Here is a 21,680-nt window from a genome sequence, read left to right on the forward strand (position 1 = left end):
AGGATTAAGTACGATATAAATGGAGCCGAAAAAGGAAAAAGAAGAAAAAAAGATATTACATACTACATACTACTTGCGCGTGAAAGTTCTCTTTTTACTTGCATATTGCTGCATATAAAGTAGCAATGAATTCGTTTAATTAAACAATATTTTATAAGTGCATGTGCAGTTACAAAGTTACATGAGTCGTTAACTAGAAACAGGACTACAACAACAAAAAAGAAAAGAAAAAAGTAATACAAGGTTTACTTGCGTGCGACAATTATTTTTTATTTTCTTATTTTCTCTTTTTCTTTTTTTTCTATTTATCTTCTCCTCCCTCTCTTTTTTCATTTTTCTCGCGACATTATTTTCACTTGAAAAAAAGTTTTGTCATTTTCCAGGCTGACGTAGAAAAAAAAAGAAAAAATAAAAAGTAAAAAAGAGAAATGAAAAAAAAGTCCTTGTGTGCGCGAATAATTATTCCACGCACTTGAGCTCTCGGCAAGGTACTAGAATCCTTCGTCGTTATGACGCATCGTTAATACAATCGTGGGAATAATTCGTTTGTCGGGCGAAGCCGCCAAAAATCTATTCGTTGAGCAATGAAGAGATAAAAGCATAAAGCTAGCACGAGACACGTCGATTGTATGGATACATTATTTTCGTAGCACGGTGCTGCTCATCTGTTTACACTTTTCGTGTACACAAGGTTTCGGTTTGAAAGACGTAAGATCGTGCCATGGCACGAACTCTACGATATTATGATCACGGATTTACGTAAAATCAGCTGTTTTCGATCATACGTATATAGTTTCAAATGAAAATCAAATCTAAGAGACACAGATAGTCCGATAGGCGCGAAATGATTATCGCAAATATTATGTTTGGCTGAAACATATTAAATACATATATGTACATTATATAGATAACATTGTGTATATATATATATATATATATATATATATATATATATATATATATGTCAGTGAAAAACACATACTTTCACATTTCTCCAAGCTTATCGTAAACTCTTGACATTCCGTTCTTTACGATCAACATAACAGCCTACTTATACGTTCGACTATTCTTAGAAAGCGTAGAAGAAAGATATTGACAGACAAATTTAGCGCGTAACTTATTTTCGTACGTTAGGAGAAAATAATTTCTCGTTAATGGCCAACCATTAGAAAGATGCCACTCGGTGAAACGTCATCATCAGAGCATTTACGCGAACGGGAACATTTTTCTCTCTTTATTTCTTTCTCTATCTCTCTATCTCTGTATCTATCTCTCTGTTCTCTCTTCCTCTTGCTCTTTCTTAAAACCTTCGAGATGATCGTTTGATAAACGCCTCTGGCTACTGTCGACTTAGTAATAATAGTACTAGTAGTGGTAGTTCCTTTTGATAAAGATTAATAGCCGAAAGGAAGAGGCGTTTCTACGAAGAAAATAACAAGGAATGATTTCTCTTAGTATAAAAGCGTTCACGAGGATAATCATTTTTATCAAGGATAAAGTATCAAACGAGAAGAGTACCTTTTTGCAATGTCTCTAATTTCAATCTTGTCTATAAAAACTAGTTTTCTTCCTATCAAAGGACAACTATATACATATATATATATATATATATATATATGTACATATATATATGTATATATATATATACATATATATAACGTTCGAGAAATAATTGTCAAAGAAAATAAATTCTAATAGTTTCTTTTAATCGATTAGATGAAGAAAAAAAAATAAAGAAAAGAAAAAGGATAGAGATAAAGAGAGAGAGAGAGAGAGAGAAAAAAAGAGAAAAAAATCAAATGGAAGATAGAACGTACGTAACTTCGATTGACGCTTTCTAAATATATATTCTGTCGTACTCGATCGATCAATCGCCATTCGATAGAATACATTCGCGAAAAGATACGACCGGACGTTGTTATAATTACCTTTGTTTCAACGATTCTTATTCGGCAAACGAGTTACGTCAAATCAAATTAATGTTTGCACGGGAAAACGTAAGATATGTATATGGTATGCATGTATGTAATATCTATGCATACGTATGTGTATATATATATGTGTATGTGTGTATGTACGTGAGCGTATATTTCTTTTCTCGTTTCTTTTTTCTTTTTCTTTTTTCTTCTCTCTGTTTTTTTTTTCTTTTTAGTATACCAATTAAGATAAGACACTGGATAGAGATAAGAATTCGGGATGTCCGTGTACGATAAACTCATGCATCGATAGCTAGTTTAACGATTACAAAGCGAGCTAGAAAGACTCGCATAAGTTAGTGTCGTGCGTGCCGATCTTTTAATAGACACTTAGTCGAAGAAACGAAAAGACAGATAGATAGATAGTTCGAATAATACTAAGCAATACACGGCAAGCATTATATTTCTATTTTTTTTTCTTTTTCTTTTCTTCTATTAGCCATCTAACTCTGCTCGGTCATACGAATATACGAGCAAATAAGCGATGATCGTTGACAGCTGTGTTGACGTGTTAATCGTAGAAAATACGTAGTTCATTAGATATCTTGATCGTGTTTTCATCACGACACATTCGTGTTCCACTTTAATTATAGAAAGTAATGTCGATTTCGTGTTATTTTTTCATTTTTGTTTAGATATTCGTGTATTTCCATTAAACGTTGTATAATTCGATGCTTTTGAAATCGAATCTATGTATTTACATATCTATACGTATGTATATATAAATATATATACATGTACAGATATATTATCTATATACATATGATATATATATTGAATATGCGAATCAAAGAGCAAGCGAATTTCCCGGATCATTGATTTTATTAAAGACAGGACTGAATAAACGGTACATGATATTTTCGTATAAACTATTTGACTGTAACTGTCAAATAAGCATTTACGATTGAAAATTCAGCAAAATCTGAGAATCTATATATAAAGCGAAATTTCAAAGGTATCTATGCGTGAATGTGGGTGTACGTCTATATGTATGAGTACGAGTGTGTGCGAAAGAGAAAGAGAGACCTTGAGGTTTAATCTTCGCGAGCAAGCGCGCGAGCGTACCAGCGTCATATCCGTGTGTCTTTCTGTGTATATGTGTGTCTGTACGTGCGTGTGTGTGTAAAATGCATTAAGTTTATATTCGATCTTTCGTGTCGTAGGTACCGAGGGAAAATAAAATGAGCAACCCGGCCCGGAAGAGACGCTCTTAACGTCGTAAGTTTGCTTAGCTCGCTTTCATAAGCTCCGCTCCCTGAGATTCTTTTATGCACCCCTAGAGATAAAAGTGCCACATAAACTGGAAGGTCTTCCCTCCCTCCCCTTCAACTGCAATACTTTCCTAAATTGAGTGCTGAAATTTGAACGACTTGTTCTACAATCTGACACGTTGCAAGCTTTTTCATAGTTCTCAATGGCACTATCTTTTTTTTCATTCCCCCTTTTACATTCGAACAATAGAACGTGATTAATTGTTTGCTCGACGGTGTAATTAAAAAAGAAAAAAGGAAGAAAAAAATTTTTTTTATGCGATTCTCAAACAAATCTTATATATCCTATATTGAATCTGACATAAGATGATAATCACTTTTTCGTTCTTGTGGATTCATTATTACTGAAAGAAAAAAAATGAAATAAAAAGAACGAAAAGAATAAGAAACATGGATAACTCCCACGAACATCGCCCCACCACCTATACCTGGCATTTCCTTTCGTTAGTTCCGCTTAGTTAGTGCATGAAGTTAGTAAAGGTCAATCGGTGCAACGATGCTAGTAAAGAAAGAGAGAAAAAAAAAGCAAAAAAACAGGAAAAAAAAGAAAAAAGATAGCTTAGGCTTTGACGTAGCACACCGAGTGTCGGTGTGTCGTGTACTGCCTAAAATAATAACATCCTATGCAGATCTGGGCGATCTCTCTCTTGGTTTCTAGACCGTTATCAATATCGAATCGCTTTGAAGCCTGGAAAGCTTTCCGCTTCGTCTAATTCTATTTCGTACGGAGAAGTTTCGCGTCGGTGTTGGAATTTTCAGTGAAAAGAGGAAACACACGTGTTGCGAATCTTCGAATTATATTCCTGGATAATCCTCATGGAGATCTATATACGTGTGTACTTACGTATGTGTGTACGTATGCATGCCTGTATGTATGTATGTATGCATGTGTATGTTTACATGATTCGATTTCTCGGGAATAAAGGTTCTCGCCAAACGACGTGAATAAGAAGAAAAGGCTCGTTCGTAAAACTCGCTATGCCTCGGAGAGGTCAGCTCCCTGACTATGACCTCGCATAAAAGGAATAACTTAAGCAAAACGTTCCTCTTGGAATATTAACAAGGTTCATGCGTTATGCGTTTACTCGTTCTTGTCCTCGTAAGCGAGCAAAGAAAAAGTCGAGTTTGCGAATGACAACGTGTGTGTGTGTCTTAGGGGGTCATGTGTGTGGTCGTGTATATGAGATCGATGAGAAAAAAAAAAAAGAAAAAGAAGAAGAAGAAGAAGAGGAAGAAGAAAAAAGAGGAAAAGAAGCTCGACGAGAGATGATAAGTCGAGACTGGCTAAGAAACTCGAGTGTGTCTCGCATTTTCTTTAGAACGGGGTTAATGCCCGATTGAGTTTCATAAAATATCATTAAGGGATGACATATGTATACATGTGAATATCTATCGGGGTCGTGAGTTACAAGATTGCTACACCTTGTACACATCGTCGAATTCATTTTCAGATAATAAAACGCGGTAACGAACGTATGGCTGGCTGCATGTTTTTTCTTCCTTTTCGTTTTTTTCTTCTTTTTTTCTTTTTATCGCTTATTTTTATTTTATTTTTATCGTCTTATTACGTAAGATCGTTGAAATTATCACGCATTAGTACGAGATAATCGATCGATCTTGGTTTGAAAAAGTTTCTTTTCCTTTTTTTTTTTTTTTTTTAACGATCGTACCGTCGCAAAAAGAAAAAAAGAGGAAGAAGAAACGCAAGAAAAAAGTGATGTTTAATTTTAGAAATAATTTATCGCGTTTTTTACAGATATAAGTACATATTTGAAAATTTTTCAATCGATTATTGTTATACAAGTTAAACGTTAAAAGAATAAAAGATAAACGAGCTAACGAAAGATTTTATGGTATCGTCTTCGATCTTTCGTCAGAATCCATTCGAGGGAAGAACTAAGATCCGGTCTTTAACTTGGAAGGAGAGTACAGGGAAAGATGACGAAGAGATTCGAATTCAACTGGCAGATCGAAGTGCCGGAAGCGCTTCGTAATGGATGCGTCTTTGATCGATGGTCCGAGGAGAAGGACAATACGGAGCTTGAGATGAACTGTATGTTCAAGGTCGACGTGTACGGTTTCTTTATTTATTGGCAGAGCGAAGGAAAGGTGATGTATTCGTTTCCATTATATGTACCTACATATGTCTTGTCATTTCTTTTCAACTACATCATATAATTTGTATTTGTTTAATACTTTTTTCCGTTTTTTCTTTTTTTCCTTTTGTCTTGATACGTCTTTCCTTAAGTATGTTTTTTCTTCAAATGACGAGATTATCTTCTTTCATTTCCTCTTTAGGACGGTGATGTATTAGAACTGTGTCAAGTGAGCGATATTCGTGCTGGTGGAGTGCCAAAGGTAAATCAAATAATTCAGAACAATCTTTCTCTTATTGTCTCTTTTAATTATTTTATTCGTACGAAAAGAATACCTCTTAAACATTTTCTTAAATGTACGATGCAAATTATTTTTACGAGGTTACGTATGAAAAACGTATGTACTTAACTCTTGTTAAAGGATCCAAAGCTGTATGATAAATTAGTTTCCAAACACGGTGAGCTACTAGATGAAAAAAGTTTGACCATCTGTTCGGGCGTCGATTACACCAACATCAATTATCAGCACGTCGTTTGTCCGGATGCCACGACCGCCAAGGTAACGCTGATTACGATAACAGTACCGCCACGAGCTCGTTAACTTTTATACCGCATAATGGAGCTGAAAATTTTGTATAAGTATACATCGTGGCACGTGGCGACGCTATGTGTTTTCTATTCTTTCTTTTTATTTTTTTATTTTTTCGTTTCCCCTTTTTTCTCTTTCTTATTCTTTCTTTCTTTTTTTTTTTTCATATATGTATACTCGATCATTATGCACGATATGACTGACCATTTACATCCGATACATTTCATTGACATTAAATGACTTTTAAATGATCGTGATAAAATGTTATTCAGTATTCCGTTTCACCAATTATCGTCTATTATCGCTTGCAATGTTAGTAAGTACGTGTTGATGGATATACGAAGGACGGAAAAAAATGAAAGAAAAAAGAAAAAGATATAGAAAACATGAGTATAACTCGATAATGATAATAATAATAATAATAAATGAAAAAGAAGAAGAAAAAAAAGAAAGAAAGAAAAAAAGAAAGAAAGAAAAAAAGAAAGAAAGAAAAAAACAGAAAATTCAACAGATTCATCTAATAGTTACACGTGTATATGTTTTATTTGCCGTGATAGGTATGGTTGGACGGTGTACGATCGATTACGCACAACGTGAAAGCCAACAACTTTTGTCCGCTGACATGCCTGAAGAAACAGTAAGTTTACCAATAAAATTGCATTCTGTTAAAAAGCGTTTCGAACGATACGCACGTAGAGCGTAAACAAAGGTAGCTTCTTCGTTCTGCGTCACGAAACAATTAGTCTCGAAGCTTTTACGCAGACGATATACCTATATAAGTTATATAAGTATGTATGTACGTACGTAGACGCGATAAAAGGATTCCCCACTAAAGAGAGACGACAATTCCCTCTGAAGATCTTCCTTCCTCTTTTCCGGTAAATATTCATTCGTTGGTATTAGGTTCTTCCATTAAAAAGGAATGTCCAATTGAAAAATTCACCTTTGTGAATTTACTTTGACAAAATTATCCAATGCTTTTGTAAAGTAGCTCTCTGTCTCTCTCTCTCTCTCTCTCTCTCTCTCTCTCTCTCTTTCTTGCCTTTTTTGAACTTCAGTGAGAAGATGAACGATCCTTTTTTGTCCTGTTTTAGTTGGATGCGACTCAGAATGTTGGTCGATCCAAATGGAAAAGTTCCGGTGAGAGTGGTCGCGAGGACTTTTGCGTCTGGAAAAACTGAGAAGCTTGTCTATCAATGTCTCTCTGATTTAAATCTACCAAGCGGCAAGGTATTTATCACCTATCTTTCAAAATGGAAAATTTTTATGTTTCAAGATATATATATATATATATATATATATATATATATATATATGTATGTATGTATGTATGTATATGCATGTACATCTCTATATGAGTAGAAAGAAGGTAGAGCATATATATATATTAATTTATTGCCGCAATAAAGTGTCTTCCTTTTACCTTTCAGAATGACGTTATAGAGCCGGACGACTTTACCTTCGATGCATTTTACGCTCTTTATCATAAAATATGCCCGAGGAACGATATAGAGGAGCTCTTTCAATCGATGTGAGTAAGAAATATTTCCTCGGAAAGAGGAACAATTCTCTGTAACGATATTCCGTGCATTGTGCAATTCAAATAATCAACGATGAGATTACGCGAATGAGTTCCCTGCTAACGATTATTTATTCGGGAAATTTCAGAACACAAGGAAAGGCAGACACGATAAACCTCGAACAGTTGATTACCTTTCTCAATGAGAAACAACGTGATCCGACCTTAAACGAGATTCTTTATCCTCTTTACGACGAGAAACGAGCGTTAGAAATTATCAACGATTACGAGCAGAATGAAACTGCCCGAAATCAAAGTAAGCCGAAAAAAAGAACATTCTCTACAAATTTGTTCATTACAATCTTTTTATTTCATTTTTATCTGTCTGTCTCCTTCTCTATCTATGTATCTATCTACTTATCTATTTCTCTCTGTTTATCTCTGCTTGTATTTTCTAGAGATTCTTTAACACTCTAAAATATCTATCACTTTTCACTATATTTCGAATTAGTTTATACCTTCGAAACGGCATCCTTTCAGAAACAATCACGTCCTTTCAGAAACGATGACGAAGGACGGCTTCATAAGATACCTGATGTCGGATGAAAATGCACCGGTGTTTCTAGACAGATTAGACGTATATATGGACATGGACCAACCACTGGCGCATTATTATATCAATTCGAGCCATAACACGTATCTGAGTGGTCGTCAGTTTGGTGGAAAGAGTAGCGTCGAGATGTACAGACAAGTGTTGCTTGCTGGTTGCAGGCAAGTTATATCTCGAAAATAAATTTCATAAATCTCGACAAATAAATTTCATTTCATGTTATATTAATCGATTTGTTTTCACGAAAGATGCGTCGAATTGGATTGCTGGGATGGAAAGGGAGAAGACGAGGAGCCAATAATAACTCATGGTAAAGCGATGTGTACTGACATACTCTTCAAAGACGTCATATATGCTGTAAGAGATACAGCCTTCGTAACATCTGAATATCCAGTAATACTCAGCTTTGAGAATCACTGTAGTAAGAAACAGCAATACAAATTAGCCAAGTATTGCGATGAGATACTTGGAGACCTACTATTAAAGGAACCCCTTAAGGATTTTTCCGTAAGTTCATTTTGAATCAAGGAAAAGAAATAAAAAAAAAAGAAAAACATTTTACTGAGAAATAATCTTATATAGTTGAAAATATGAATATTTATGAAGTACTCGGTGATCGTAAATATCACATCGATGATTATCGGTCCGATAAAATTTCATCGGCCGATAAAGATCAGCTGTCAAACATATAATAATCATGTACTATGTCGTAAAACAGCTGGAACCGGGGGTACCATTGCCATCGCCTAACATGTTGAAGCGTAAGATACTGATTAAAAATAAACGTCTCAAGCCAGAAGTAGAGAAGCAAGAACTCGAACTGTTCAAACAAGGGCAATTTGTGATCGAAGATGAGATTAAAGAGGATGCAAGTGCGCCACCTGTCGTAGCTGCAGTCGTTGAACAGCAACCTTCGAAGGTAAAAGTACTTTATAATAAATGAAGAGATAAGACGATCGAAATTTGACCTTGTTCGATGACCATACTCGAACTATGTGGATAATAACGTTTCCGCCTTGATCTTCAGGATGAAACTTCGACGGATTCAATGACGTCATCGACAACAGGCGTTCAACAACAGCAGTCTGGCAGCGGTCCAGCTGGTCTCGGCGAAAGCTTGGAACTGGCTGTGGCTCAACCTTATACCGGAAGTACGACGAACGTTCATCCGTGGCTATCTTCCATGGTCAATTACGCTCAGCCTATAAAGTTTCCGGGTTTTGACGTCGCCGAACGTACGTTCGTTGTTGATTATTACGATCTTTATATCGATTTTATAAAGAAATTTTATTCCTACAAAAGGATATATGTGTCTTGTACAGAAAAGAACATTCACCATAATATGTCTTCCTTCGCGGAAACGGCTGGACTGAACTATCTAAAGACATCCGCCATCGAATTCGTAAATTATAATAAACGGCAAATGAGTCGGATATATCCAAAAGGTACTCGTGCGGATTCCTCGAATTATATGCCACAGGTAATGTTGAGCCATAAGCATTCCCTATACAAGGAATAGAAAAGAATCGTTGAACTAGTCTTTTCGGTCGATCGATCGATTGTTCCAAACTAGGTCTTCTGGAACGCCGGTTGTCAAATGGTGTCACTGAACTTTCAAACGGCGGATCTGCCAATGCAACTAAACCAGGGTAAGTTCGAATATAATGGGTCCTCTGGATATCTCCTCAAGCCGGATTTCATGAGACGTGCTGATAGAAGTTTCGATCCGTTTGCCGAAAGTCCAGTGGATGGTGTAATCGCTATACAATGTAGCGTACAGGTAAAGTATCGTTAATGATTCCTCAAGTATACATATATATATATATGTGTGTGTGTGTGTGTGTGTGTGTGTAGCGCTCTATCATATCTACGTAAAAAATCTTTTTTGTGTCAGGTAATAGCGGGCCAGTTCCTTTCGGACAAAAAGGTTGGTACCTACGTCGAAGTAGAAATGTATGGTTTACCAACCGACACGATAAGAAAAGAATTTCGTACAAGAGTCGTACCAGCGAATGGCCTCAATCCGGTATACAACGAGGAGCCTTTCCTCTTTAGAAAAGTTGTATTACCAGATTTGGCCGCTCTAAGATTTGCCGTCTATGACGAATCAAACGGAAAACTTCTTGGCCAAAGAATAGTTCCTTTAGACGGTTTGCAATCTGGCTACCGTCATATCTCTTTACGCACCGAGGCAAACTTTCCTATGTCTCTGCCTATGCTCTTTTGCAATATAGAAATAAAGATCTACGTACCGGATGGTTTTCAAGGTGAGACGGTAGATAATTCATGATTGATTTTCACTTTTATATCGATGTCTCTTATTCCCATAGAATTTATGGACGCTTTAACTGCACCCCGAGCTTTCAAGAAAACTGAAAGCATGTCGCAAAATAAAATGCGCGGGCTTGGAATCGAGGAGAGTGACAGTAAAAGTAGCTCAAATTCGATGCCTACTAAGCATCAAGAAGCTGCGAAGCCTAGAGGTAATCAGAGAAAATAAAAAAAAGAAAAAATATAGAAACCACGTCTTACTTCACTTTTAAAATTGAATTTTCGATGGATCAATAATCGTCAATTGTGTTTTACACAGAGGAAATAAAATTCGATCCGATCACGGTAGAATCCTTGAGGTTAGAGAAAGGTTATCAAAAAGTTTTGAGAAAGCAACAAAAGGAATTGGAATCTTTAAAGAAGAGGCACCAGAAGGAAAAGATGTCCGTACAAAAGCAACATTGTGTTGCGATAGAAAAGATAATCAAAGGGAAAAAGTAAGCCTTCGAATATTTTCCTTTTTCAATAGAATAGTCCGAAGCTATTATACACCCCTTAGCAATAATTTTAATTCGATAAAGAAAAAAGTTCTCTTTTTGTTATTTAGCAAAGCAGAATTATCGAGAGATCCTATCATACGACAAGCCGTGAACGAGCAAACAAGCCAATGGTCACGGTTAGCTGATAGACAACGTCGCGAGGAACGTGATCTAGTACGAGTTCATCTCGAAGAACGTCGTATGCAATTAAGGAAATTATGTATGACAGCTCAGGTAACACAACAGAAACAGCTGACGGCAAGACACGAGCGTGAGATTAAAGAGATGAATACGAGACAGGCTAAGTTATCGGTCGAGAGTATGAGAGAGGTGATGAATGATAAAACCTTGAAGACACGAGGTATCAAAGAAGGCAGGCTTAGGGAGAAACAACAGAACAATACAAAGAAATTCATGGAAGAACGAAAGATAGCGCAGATGATACAGAACAGGGAGAAGGAGAAGTTAAAGGTCATACACGAGAAGCAATTGGAGGAGCTGCAGAAAGATATGAATGCGGTAAGGGACGAGGTATAGTGATCAGATTACGATAATCGTATATTATTCGGGCATATTATTTTAATATTATTATCAAAAGTTCAACGTTCAACGCTATGTTAGATATGAAGAAAGAAAAATATTCGTAGTATACGAAAGCATGATCTTTTTTTTCTTTATTTTCTTTTTTTTACAGATCATGGATATGTATAAGAACGAAGAAATGGAATATGAATTGGGACCGAAGACCGAATTTTACGCGTGATTCCTTTTCGATTTCCTTTCAACGACTGCTCCAAGTCACGAGACACCGTCCACAAGGGACGAACATCCTTTTAAGACCTCTTAACAATGGGATACGCGGTATCAGTAATTATAATTGGAATTGGGATCAAGCCTCATTAGTTGTCGTTCACGAATCTTTCGTCGTTCATACGTAAGTCCAAGAACGCTGAAAGATACGAAAACGTCAAGTTAATCAAATCTAACGTACCTAGTTAATCGTTCTGAATATTTTTTTATAAAAAACGGAACAAAAAAAAAATTACAAAAAAAGTAAGATAAAAGATAAACAAGCAAATAAGAAAAAAGAATACAGAAGAGAAAAAAAAGAAAAAGCAGTATATGTATATATATACATATATATATGTGTATATATATATATATATATATATATATATCTTGTACCTCCGCATTATGTCCGTCGCTGCGCGAGCAAAACTATTTAGGATAATAAGAGAGTCAATACAACTAAAGTGATCTAGTCAAATTCTCCTATGGTATGTTATAAGTATAAAATATTCTATACATATACATTTATGTGTGTATATGTACATATATATATATACACGTAGGTATGTGTATGTATAAGTATTTTATATATATATATATATGTCATGGTACAATATAATGTACATGAAAGAAATACAATAACGATATATAATATAAAAAGAGAGTATATATATATATAACGTAATATATGATAAAACGTTAATATATATATATATACATATAATACATACATATATATATATATATATATATATATATATATGGATACTATAACAACGTGATGCAACAACCAGGCCGTTCAAACTAACACACCATTGAATTTATTGAACCAGATATTTTTTGATTGTCGAGGCTATTGTCAGATTCTATTGAACGTGTATGTATGCGAGAAAAAAAATCTCGCATGGATGCACGTATCTCTTTATGCCTAAATGTCGAAATAATGCTACAGTCTTTAACTGTGATGATATCACGACCATATAAACAATATGATTCTAATGTTGAGATGAAACTTTCATTGAAGAAGAAAATAGTCGATAAAAATATATAAATATATCGGCGAATAATAGAGTATTAAATAACAGCTCCTTGGAGTAATTTCTTCGGACTGAATGCGTATAATAATAAAAATACCTATATTAATATATATATGTGTATATATATATATGTATATATATGTATATATATATATATATATATATATATATATACCACTTTGCGAAAATCGTTCATCTTTTTCAGAAAAATTTATCTCTTGGTCCAAAGTGGGTGAACAAATCGTGAGCCAAATATCACTGTAAATAGCTTTAAATCGGAGCCTAGCATAACGAAAATCACAAATACCACGTCGTTGTTTTCATTATAATATAACGTTATTTAAATATAAGTTGTTATACTAATTTATACGTACATATATGCGTACTTCTGTGTAAGATTCGTTTGTACGTTACTTAAGCACGTACAACGACACATATACGTACGTATATGTATAACAAAAATAAAAAAGAAAAAGGAAATGAAAAAGAAAAAAAAAGAAAAATATATATATCTATAAAGACAAAATAAAGAGATTAATAGTCAAATATCATAAATCATTTATTGTCATCAATAGTTATCAACAATATCTATGAAACAACTAACAAGTTCTTATTCGTAATGTCCTCCAATATGATCGTCATAATGACTGTCATAGTGTTCGTCGTAATATGAATGATCTTCTGTTTCTAAACTGTGATAGGCCGGTGATAAGATTCCATCGAAAATTGCAACTTCTACAAGTAACCAATTAATACATACATATATATATATATTATTATTATTATATTTTTTTTTAGGAAATTTGTGATATGAATGCACCGACAGCATTATTATTTACCCGCATTTGATTCACCAACGTGTCCCAATTCATTCGCGTGTTCTAAAATTGGGACGATATCCGTGTCATGATGCTCTGTCAAACCCAAATCACTCACTCCGTCCGCGTAATCCGATGAAAGTGACACGTCTCCGTAATTATCGACGTGTACGTTTTGATAGCTGGTTGCACCATGCCCGTGATAAATCGCTCGAAAATTCGGAAAATGTTCGTACTCTAATTGACGTGGTATTCTTGCAGCGTCACACATGGCTATTGCCACGATATACAACTGAATGGAACAAAGCAGGAAAAAAAAAGAAAAAAAAGGCATTGAAAATTACGTCAACGTTTTCAGCGATTACTCGAATTTTTTACATTCTTCGAACGAAAGTAAAAAGTAAAAAAAAAAAGAAAAGTGAAAAAAAAAGAAAAAGAAAAAAGAAGATTCTTTTTACCAGAAAAATTAAGACAAACTCACAAAATGTTTCATAGCTGTTAAGGTAATTTACTCGTTGAACAGACTCGCTATTTCTACTGTGCTAACTGAAGAAGCAACGTTAGTTTTATACTCGGTTTCCCCGAAAGAAATGTTGAAATATCTGATGCGAATATCCATGCTAAGTACGAGCGGATGTTTATAATCAGCAGTACTCCATGGCGTATCTTCTCTAGGACAGGATACATCGGTTTCATGGTCTCGAGTTATATACGTGGGTATGGGAAGGTTGAGATTTGGTCTAGAGAGCTAGTAAACAACGTGTACGTACGATGTATGGTTTCAAAACGTAGATTGAACCTTAGTTGCCGAAGCCATTGTGCAATCTACTGCGTAGCGTTACAAATGTATGACGAAAGAACGCGGAGGATTCGTCGAAATCTCTTAGAAACCGTACACATAATTAGTTTTCTATCGTATCATTGATTTCCTAGGAGTATAGATAATAACCACGTCTAACTTTAAAATATTCTTTGAACAGTTTCCAGAGTTTACACAGTTTTCATTTCCAAAGAAGTTTCTTTTATCTCGTGAATAAGTAAGATATATATACGCCAGGTTGCTGGAATGAGATACTTAAGTTACACGGTTACTCTGGCATGTTTAGGAAAAAATAAAAAAACTCGAGTGATTTCGTAAGAGAGATAGTTAGAAAATTTGCCAGATTCAACAGACGAGAGGAGGATGTTCGAAGAATAATGGGCTATTTTAAAGCGCGAGCGTGGGATATGATAAAACTTAATATTGTCGCAATTACGTAAGACAGATTATTTATTGGTAGAGTGTAGACATTACAAAAGTGCATTTTTACTAAATTACGATCGAGAAAGGCGGCTCATTATGGCAGTTAATTGTAGCTCGGTAGGTTTGATCTATTTCGATTAGGAAATATCTCGTTGTTTCTTGCGAGCTAGGCTGTCTCTCTTACTCCATGATGGTTAAGAGAATCGATGGCGATTAAATTAGTTTTTCTCTCGGCTTCGTGTGATCCCTGTGATTTCAGTCGCACATAGGTTTCGCTATTTTGACAATAGCTGGGGGTGGATGAACTGGAGCAGGTGGAAGATAGACGGGTGGGTGTACCATTGGAGGCGGTTGAGCAATTTTCACGTAAGAGACTGGCGCTGCCTGTATGTGGATAACTTTAGGTTGCGGTGGTGGAATGTAGGAAATAGGATGTGGGGCTGGTTTTTGATATACATAGCCTGAAACAGCTGGTTTTTGATATACATAGCCTGAAACAGCTGGTTTTTGATAAACAACGCCTGGCTTTTGATAAACCACCTGTGTTTGTACCGCTGGTACTTCGTATTTTTTCAAATAAATTTTCGGCATCTCGTACATCGGCTTTTGATAAACCGGGGCATAAGAATACATCGGCTTTTGGTAAATCACTTTAGGCGGTGAATACGATGGCATCCATGGTTTGACGACCGATTGAACCGGATGAACCGTATACGATGGTGCATGAACGGGTTGATAATTTACTACCTGCGGCTTCACGTAAGTAACCGATTGTTTCGGAATAATTGTGTAACTCGGTTGATGACTTGCGATATACTGTATATGAGGCGGTGCTTGATGAACTGTCACTTCCTTTTTCGGATAACTAGGCTGTTCATAGGCTTTTACGAGAACAGCTGGTTGATGATATGCGGGAAGGTGGTACTGCGGTGGACAAGGGTCTTGAACGTAGCCCCTTTTCAATTTGGACAATGAAGAATCCATTGTACCGGAATCCATCATGTCCATATGAACGCTGTGCGAACGAACGCTCGCCAGCCATAACAGGCATGGTATCTAAAGATTAGAAAGGAATATATATACTAAGAAAAAAAAGAACGATTTTCTTGCTTCAGGTATCGTTTTCTATATAAATATGAAACATATAACGAGCAGTCGGGGCGAGCAGGGTGACAAGATTTCTCTTTTAAAAAGAGTCCAGTCTAATAAAAATATGCAGAAGCGTGCGAAGTTTCCCTCGTGCCAAAGTAGATTATATCGTCGAGTTAGAGAAAAGCGTCAAGGAGAAAAGCGTTTCGCTGATGCGTTTCGCTTACCAGTAACCTCAGCATGATTAACTTTGTCTTCTTTTTATATTCTTCAAATAGTTAGTATAAGATGACCGATAGAATGAATGCTCTGAACGAAACTAAAAGCGCGTCGTTGGTACTTGCCTGTTTTATAAACTTTTGCTCGAGTCAGGCGGCACAAGTTTCTTGTTGACCGAAGTCGATTGAGATTCCCTTAAGCGGCGTAAAAAGCAGTTGTTCTGTGCTCATGCCCTGTAATGATGCAATTGCTCGCGCCCCGGTATTTCCTGAATAAATTCTGCGGCTCTCGTAAGGAACGTATGTATATATGTATATATGTACGTACATACCTTGGATACGACCGAGTAGTTGACGTTCTATACCGGCGATGGTTTACGACACAGGGACAAAACCATTTAAAATTGGCGTGCACAGGTAGGAGTCGAAGATCGCTCGAGGTATAGCCCGAAGGTAATGATCATGACGATAATCCGATGGTTGGAACAACGTATCCGCATTTTCGAGTAAAAGCTAAGGATCTTTTTCTATTGGACGATTTTTTTTCTTTTCCTTTTTTCTTATTTTTTTTTTTTTTATCCTTAAGGTAGAGAACCTTATAATACTGTTCTTTGCCTCGGGCCTATTGAGCTAATAAATTACGAAGTGATCAATGACGTTGTCTTTACAATCGCCGTGAGTTATAACCACGTTATGAAACGGTTATAAAAGCTGTGTTTAAAAAAAAAAAAGAAAAAAGAAGCAGAAGAAAAAATAAAGAAACAATCGCCATGTTCAATTGAATTAATGATCATCTCTCGATAAAGATGCTAGTCGCGGCAGTTCTTTTGTTTTCAATCTTACAGTTAACGGGGTCAGTCCGTATCTCACAAGTAAATGATTCTTGGATTAAAAAAGGTAATGTTGCAGCGGTAGAATGCAGTTCGCTAAACGCCTTGGTTAACCCACAATTAAGCTTCGTACTTTCGAATCCTTTCAGTCATCCAAGCGATCTGGCTTAAACGGTCATGTCACCCGAGGGAGGAAAGTGATCACCTAACGACCCGTACAACTAAACAATTTTTATTTAACAAAGAAACAAAGATACATTGTATAGAAAACAAGTAAAATCATTATTTACAAAACGTAACACTTATTAAATATATTTTGAACTATAAGTTACTCGAGTAACGCGTAAAGCTATTTTTAATCTTCGTTTTTTTTTTTCTTTAATTTAATTAACATATCCTTTTTGGCAATAAATTTGTCCAGTTTACGTGCCCCTTCACATCAATGTTTCCAACCGTGTCCTTTACTTTGATGATGGAAAACATGCTTATAAACTGGCACATGGACCGGATATGGTTTTGGTATGGGTACTGGAAAATGTTTCTCGACTGTTACTGCATAAGGCTTCTCGACTACGTATGGTACCTAAAAAGAGTTTCTTTTAATTTATGCATACATATATGGACCTTGCGGACTTTCAATTAGATGAAGAAAAGTAAGGATCGAAAGTAATATATATATATATATATATATATATATATATATATATATATATATAATCAAAGTCGATAAAGTAGAAATTACAGTAAACTGTATTCTCTGAAACGTTTACCCATCGATCAACACTTACCTTCTTCTCAACCACGTATGGTTCAGGCTTTTCTACAGGAATCTCAACGTGTTTAACAACTTCCACAGGCACCGGATGTGGCACTGGTACCTGTACCTGATACGGTTGTGGTATCGGTACTTTAATCTGCTGTGGTATAGCAACTGGTACTGGGTGTGGAATCGGTATAGCGTACTTCTTATAGATCGGTATTTCCACAGTTTTAGAAGTTTCGTGATAGGTAGAACCACCATGGTCTTCATCATAACCGGCCCAAACAGCAACCACCATACTGGCTAAAATCTAATTCGCAAAAATATATTATCAATGAAAAATTATAATTATTAATGAATACTTGTAAATTTAAAAGATTGCGATGACTCACTATTAATGAATTTCTTTCAATATCAAGTATTTATTAATTATTGATAATTGATATAATTGAATTTATTATCGAAAATTAGATTTGATTACTCACAAAAAGTTTCATCTTTCCAAATGACTTGCGCGAAGGTAGCACTCCCGCAAATCCGTTCACTGTATGTTTCACCGTCTCTTTGGTACTTTCAAAGTCACGGCCAAGAGTTTATATACCGATGCAACTTTCTCCCTTCTCTTCATTACAACAGTTGATGCTCGCTCGGGTCCTCGACTGCTTGGGTGAGTGTAGAGCTATCCATCATACGTCTGTACAAATGGAACCGTGACTCGGAGTGTGGATTGTTAAGTGCAACGTTCTGTATTGCATTCATCATACTAAAACCTATTATTATTTATGCATATAAATCAAAAGTAAATGAAAGTTGATTCATCAGTTTCATATAGATCATTGTCAAGAAATAAAAAACAAAAAGAAATCAAATCGTTGGAAAACCAAAAGTAATGTTAATATATTAAAAAGAAAAAGAAAAATATAAAAAGAAAATTATGTTTTCATTTTACTTATGATAAACGATTTTATTATGATAAAATATATTGAAAGTTAAAAAGGAGAGAGTCGATCTCTATTCTACTCTTTCCCTGTTTCTCTCTGTTTCTCTCTCTGTTATATTTTTTAATAAAAATTATCAAAATTATCATAATCGATATTTCTCATGAAAAAGAACGAACCAACTGAAACATTGTAACATAATGTCACGGTCTAATTTTCTTGATTAACGATCTGTGAATAATTCCCTTACTATCGAATATATATTAACGAGAGAATATTTAAATACCGATGGGTATGGGGAAGGAGAAAGACAATACATGTAAATGTAGTATTATCTGGATTTCCAAAAGGTCATAAAGTTCAGCGAAACGTAAAAATATAGAATTCAAACTCGTCGAATATTCCACAATAGATCTTTTCAAATATAATTCAACTAATTTGGACGATGAATAATCCAACAGACACACACACAGATGTATGTATATATATATACATACATATATATATATATACATACATATATATATATATATATATATATATATATATATATACATACAATTCTATAAGTATCATATCCATGTAAAAAGAAATTCATGATTAAAGGACATCGAAATGAGAAAATTAGAAGAAAGTTGGATCGAATTATTTCACGTTCTTCGTGTCGATATTAGATAAAATAAACAAAGAGAGAGGGAGAGAGAGAGAGAGAAAGAAAGAAAGAAGGAGAGGGGGAGAAAGGAAGAAAGGGAGAAGAATAAAAGATGAAATACGCTTATATTGAAACATTTATTTTATCTATATATTTTTGAAAGGTAAGATCGTGCAAGGGGTGTGGCTAGGTGAACAGTCGATCTCGAGATTCGAATCGTCGGTGATTCTATCCTGTATCTCGGAGCGGAACAGTGAAAGTGCATCCCAAGTAAAAGTGGTTTCACACGTCTGCGCAAGGAACGCGCTAACGTCTCGTCGAGTCAGACCAGGCCGTCAAGCTTGTTATGGTGAATTGAGATCATGCAGCTGCTGGTTTGTTTTCAAAGTTAAATCGTAACTATGAACAAACGAGGAAATTAAATACCGGATAACGCGTCCAGCTTCCTACTATTTTTCTCTGTTTCCAGGATGAATGAAAGAGGAAGAAGATTAATTCCAGTAGAAAGAATTTGGAAGTTTCAGAGCTTTTTTATGTGGTACACATTACAATCCATAGATCATTCTTTTTTTTCTCGATCATTGATAGTTAATATTTCGAATGTTGAAAAGTCGAATGAAGTAAATTATTTTTGTTCTTGATAATATCGATTTATTTTCAATGATTCTTTCTTTTCCTTTTTCTCTTTTTTTTTTTATGCTTGGTAAACTCGTACTCATCTTTTTTAAAAAAAATATATATAGGAAAGAAGAAAAAACTTAACAAAGAATATGTATAAAAAAACAAGTAACAAAATTAATAATCGTAACAACGCGAAAGAAATATCGCGCTGATTTCGTCTCATGGAGAAAACGTTTTCTCTAAAGACACTCATAATAAATTAACGACGTCCTTAAATTATTATATTGATTAACGTTCTCCGAGTAGACAGAATCGTTTTTTTTTCCTATCTTCTTTTTTTAGTGCCATCCCTTGCCCTTCGACGTGTGGTGGAAAACATGCTTGTAGATTGGAACGTGGACAGGATACGGCTTCGCCACGGGAACCGGAAATTTCTTCTCAACGTAAACTGGATACGGCTTTTCCACGACGTAAGGGACCTAAAAATGAAGATATAATGTGCCGTTATAGCTTTCATGCTCGTTTAGAAGTTATGTCAGTATTAAAAAAAAAAAGAAGAAGAAGAAGTAAAAAAACCAGTGACTACGACTTACACCATGTACATTATCAAGATTGATATTACATGAATCTAATATTTTCTTTTTAATCTAAAATTGATTAATTATTAAATAGTTAATCGGTATAATTTCTGAAAAAGTACAACTGAATAAAAAACATACTTACGTGTTTTTCAACAACATATGGTTCTGGTTTTTCGACAGGAACTTCAACATGCTTGACAACTTCGACAGGATAAGGTTGAGGAATTTCAACCGGTACTTTATAGGGTTGTGGTATAGGTACTTTGATTTCTTGAGGGATTTCTACTGGTACAGGATGAGGTATTGGAATAGCTGCAAAAGATTTCAAACGATAAGAAAGACTTGTATGAGTTTTATAGAACGAAAATAAAAATGACTTTACAGTGTCTCTAATCTTACCATATTTTTTATAAATCGGTATTTCAACTGGTTTAGATTTTTCTTCGTAAGTCGAACTACCATGATCTTCTTCGTAATGTCCGGCGAAGGACGTGCCGATCAATGACGTCAGAGCCAAGAAGATGATCTGAAAAAAAATGAAAAGAAAAAATGTTTGTATGTATTTCATTCTTGTTATTAATTATCATACTGTCTTATTATATACGATACTATTATTAATAATATTAATTATCATTTTTTGGGTAAATATTTTTTATTTTAATAATAATAATTTTCTTCCAAATATCTTACAATCGAATTCATGTTGTAAAATAGAATCGATTGGAAGAAAGGGTATCGAACGATAGAAATGAAACGTCGAGTGTTCACAGGGTTCGAATAGCGTGCTTATATACTATGGTAGATTCCACCACCTTTCACTAAAATCTTACGGCACGGAGTATCGCCCTCTCGGAGGGCTCCGAGCGAAGAGGGTGGGAGGAACAACAAGTTCGTATTACCACTACTACAAGCATGTCTTTAACTTTCGTCTTGCTATAGTGATGTCAAGAGCCAATCCCACGTTCTGGCTTTGAGAAAGGATTGTAACGTCCTTGAGAAGAAAAAATACGCGGAAGAATTTTAATAATCGAAACTTCACTATTGAAAATATTTTAATCGATTTATTTATTTCGTGATAAATATGATTAACTCGTTTAAATTATTTACATGAGAGTTGCATAGAAAAAAAAGGATGAAAAAGGAAAAAAGAAAATAAAAAAAGCACGTTCGAGTGACGTAAATAAAAATCATGAATATATCTAGATGCTGCTGGGCGAATATTCGAGTTTTTAC

At 35.0% G+C, this 21,680-nt stretch overlaps 5 protein-coding genes across 9 annotated transcripts in view; 1 reads left to right on the plus strand and 4 right to left on the minus strand.

The window, feature by feature from the left end:
* The window catches only part of LOC122636291 (1-phosphatidylinositol 4,5-bisphosphate phosphodiesterase-like), a 16,698-nt gene extending 3,525 nt beyond the window's left edge, over nucleotides 1-13,173 (plus strand). The window contains exons 2-20 of one of the 4 annotated variants that reach the window (XR_006328901.1): nucleotides 3,140-3,194; nucleotides 5,125-5,356; nucleotides 5,546-5,605; nucleotides 5,765-5,902; nucleotides 6,490-6,569; nucleotides 7,027-7,162; nucleotides 7,363-7,463; nucleotides 7,601-7,767; nucleotides 8,012-8,222; nucleotides 8,310-8,568; nucleotides 8,780-8,980; nucleotides 9,089-9,541; nucleotides 9,635-9,841; nucleotides 9,956-10,328; nucleotides 10,392-10,544; nucleotides 10,652-10,829; nucleotides 10,940-11,390; nucleotides 11,566-11,805; nucleotides 12,903-13,173. Coding sequence is in view for 3 of the 4 variants with exons in the window: in XM_043827353.1 (XP_043683288.1) it covers nucleotides 5,186-5,356; nucleotides 5,546-5,605; nucleotides 5,765-5,902; nucleotides 6,490-6,569; nucleotides 7,027-7,162; nucleotides 7,363-7,463; nucleotides 7,601-7,767; nucleotides 8,012-8,222; nucleotides 8,310-8,568; nucleotides 8,780-8,980; nucleotides 9,089-9,541; nucleotides 9,635-9,841; nucleotides 9,956-10,328; nucleotides 10,392-10,544; nucleotides 10,652-10,829; nucleotides 10,940-11,390; nucleotides 11,566-11,634 (3,408 nt within the window). In the remaining variant the exon portion in view is untranslated. Of the gene's footprint in view, nucleotides 1-3,139; nucleotides 3,195-5,124; nucleotides 5,357-5,545; nucleotides 5,606-5,764; nucleotides 5,903-6,489; nucleotides 6,570-7,026; nucleotides 7,163-7,362; nucleotides 7,464-7,600; nucleotides 7,768-8,011; nucleotides 8,223-8,309; nucleotides 8,569-8,779; nucleotides 8,981-9,088; nucleotides 9,542-9,634; nucleotides 9,842-9,955; nucleotides 10,329-10,391; nucleotides 10,545-10,651; nucleotides 10,830-10,939; nucleotides 11,403-11,565; nucleotides 11,806-12,902 lie in introns of those variants that run through there. The other 3 variants (XM_043827354.1, XM_043827355.1, XM_043827353.1) reach the window with 3 other exon arrangements.
* A 65-nt stretch (nucleotides 13,174-13,238) lies between these two features.
* Nucleotides 13,239-14,284, minus strand: LOC122636294. 2 transcript variants are annotated; one of them, XM_043827368.1, is made up of 3 exons: nucleotides 13,997-14,284; nucleotides 13,537-13,807; nucleotides 13,239-13,432 (listed from the first exon to the last, which is right to left on the minus strand). In XM_043827368.1, the coding sequence occupies exons 1-3, from the start codon at nucleotides 14,006-14,008 to the stop codon at nucleotides 13,308-13,310; spliced, it is 408 nt and encodes a 135-aa protein (XP_043683303.1). In that variant the 5' UTR covers nucleotides 14,009-14,284; the 3' UTR covers nucleotides 13,239-13,307. The 2 variants fall into 2 exon arrangements, with proteins under 2 accessions (XP_043683303.1, XP_043683302.1); XM_043827367.1 differs by lacking the exon at nucleotides 13,997-14,284 and having other exon boundaries at nucleotides 13,537-13,907.
* Nucleotides 14,285-14,767: 483 nt separating this feature from the next.
* On the minus strand, nucleotides 14,768-16,153 carry LOC122636393 (early nodulin-75-like). The gene is made up of 2 exons (XM_043827573.1): nucleotides 16,075-16,153; nucleotides 14,768-15,814 (listed from the first exon to the last, which is right to left on the minus strand). Exons 1-2 carry the CDS (start codon nucleotides 16,087-16,089, stop codon nucleotides 15,014-15,016), a joined length of 816 nt encoding a protein of 271 aa, XP_043683508.1. The 5' UTR covers nucleotides 16,090-16,153; the 3' UTR covers nucleotides 14,768-15,013.
* Nucleotides 16,154-17,103: 950 nt separating this feature from the next.
* Nucleotides 17,104-18,036, minus strand: LOC122636295 (MAGE-like protein 2). Its single transcript, XM_043827369.1, has 2 exons — nucleotides 17,684-18,036; nucleotides 17,104-17,478 (listed from the first exon to the last, which is right to left on the minus strand). The coding sequence occupies exons 1-2, from the start codon at nucleotides 17,951-17,953 to the stop codon at nucleotides 17,335-17,337; spliced, it is 414 nt and encodes a 137-aa protein (XP_043683304.1). The 5' UTR covers nucleotides 17,954-18,036; the 3' UTR covers nucleotides 17,104-17,334.
* A 2,168-nt stretch (nucleotides 18,037-20,204) lies between these two features.
* On the minus strand, nucleotides 20,205-21,149 carry LOC122636394 (proline-rich protein 4-like). Its single transcript, XM_043827574.1, has 4 exons — nucleotides 21,138-21,149; nucleotides 20,847-20,973; nucleotides 20,590-20,759; nucleotides 20,205-20,345 (listed from the first exon to the last, which is right to left on the minus strand). Exons 1-4 carry the CDS (start codon nucleotides 21,147-21,149, stop codon nucleotides 20,205-20,207), a joined length of 450 nt encoding a protein of 149 aa, XP_043683509.1.
* Between the last annotated feature and the right edge of the window lie 531 nt (nucleotides 21,150-21,680).

Source organism: Vespula pensylvanica, chromosome 21, assembly GCF_014466175.1.
Source record: "Vespula pensylvanica isolate Volc-1 chromosome 21, ASM1446617v1, whole genome shotgun sequence".
NCBI classification, from domain to species: domain Eukaryota; kingdom Metazoa; phylum Arthropoda; class Insecta; order Hymenoptera; family Vespidae; genus Vespula; species Vespula pensylvanica.

What these genes read in the sequence shown, in the direction of transcription:
- LOC122636294 (XM_043827367.1), bottom strand. Translation starts at nt 13,849, where the DNA reads ATGCCTTTTTTTTCTTTTTTTTTCCTGCTTTGTTCCATTCAGTTGTAT. An exon ending in CGTTGGTGAATCAAATGCGG is followed by an intron (nt 13,433 to 13,536) that starts GTAAATAATAAT and finishes GGTTACTTGTAG; the next exon opens with AAGTTGCAATTTTCGATGGA.
- LOC122636295 (XM_043827369.1), bottom strand. Translation starts at nt 17,953, where the DNA reads ATGGTGGTTGCTGTTTGGGCCGGTTATGATGAAGACCATGGTGGTTCT. An exon ending in CATACGTGGTTGAGAAGAAG is followed by an intron (nt 17,479 to 17,683) that starts GTAAGTGTTGAT and finishes AACTCTTTTTAG; the next exon opens with GTACCATACGTAGTCGAGAA.
- LOC122636394 (XM_043827574.1), bottom strand. An exon ending in ACCGATTTATAAAAAATATG is followed by an intron (nt 20,760 to 20,846) that starts GTAAGATTAGAG and finishes AATCTTTTGCAG; the next exon opens with CTATTCCAATACCTCATCCT. An exon ending in CATATGTTGTTGAAAAACAC is followed by an intron (nt 20,346 to 20,589) that starts GTAAGTATGTTT and finishes CTTCATTTTTAG; the next exon opens with GTCCCTTACGTCGTGGAAAA.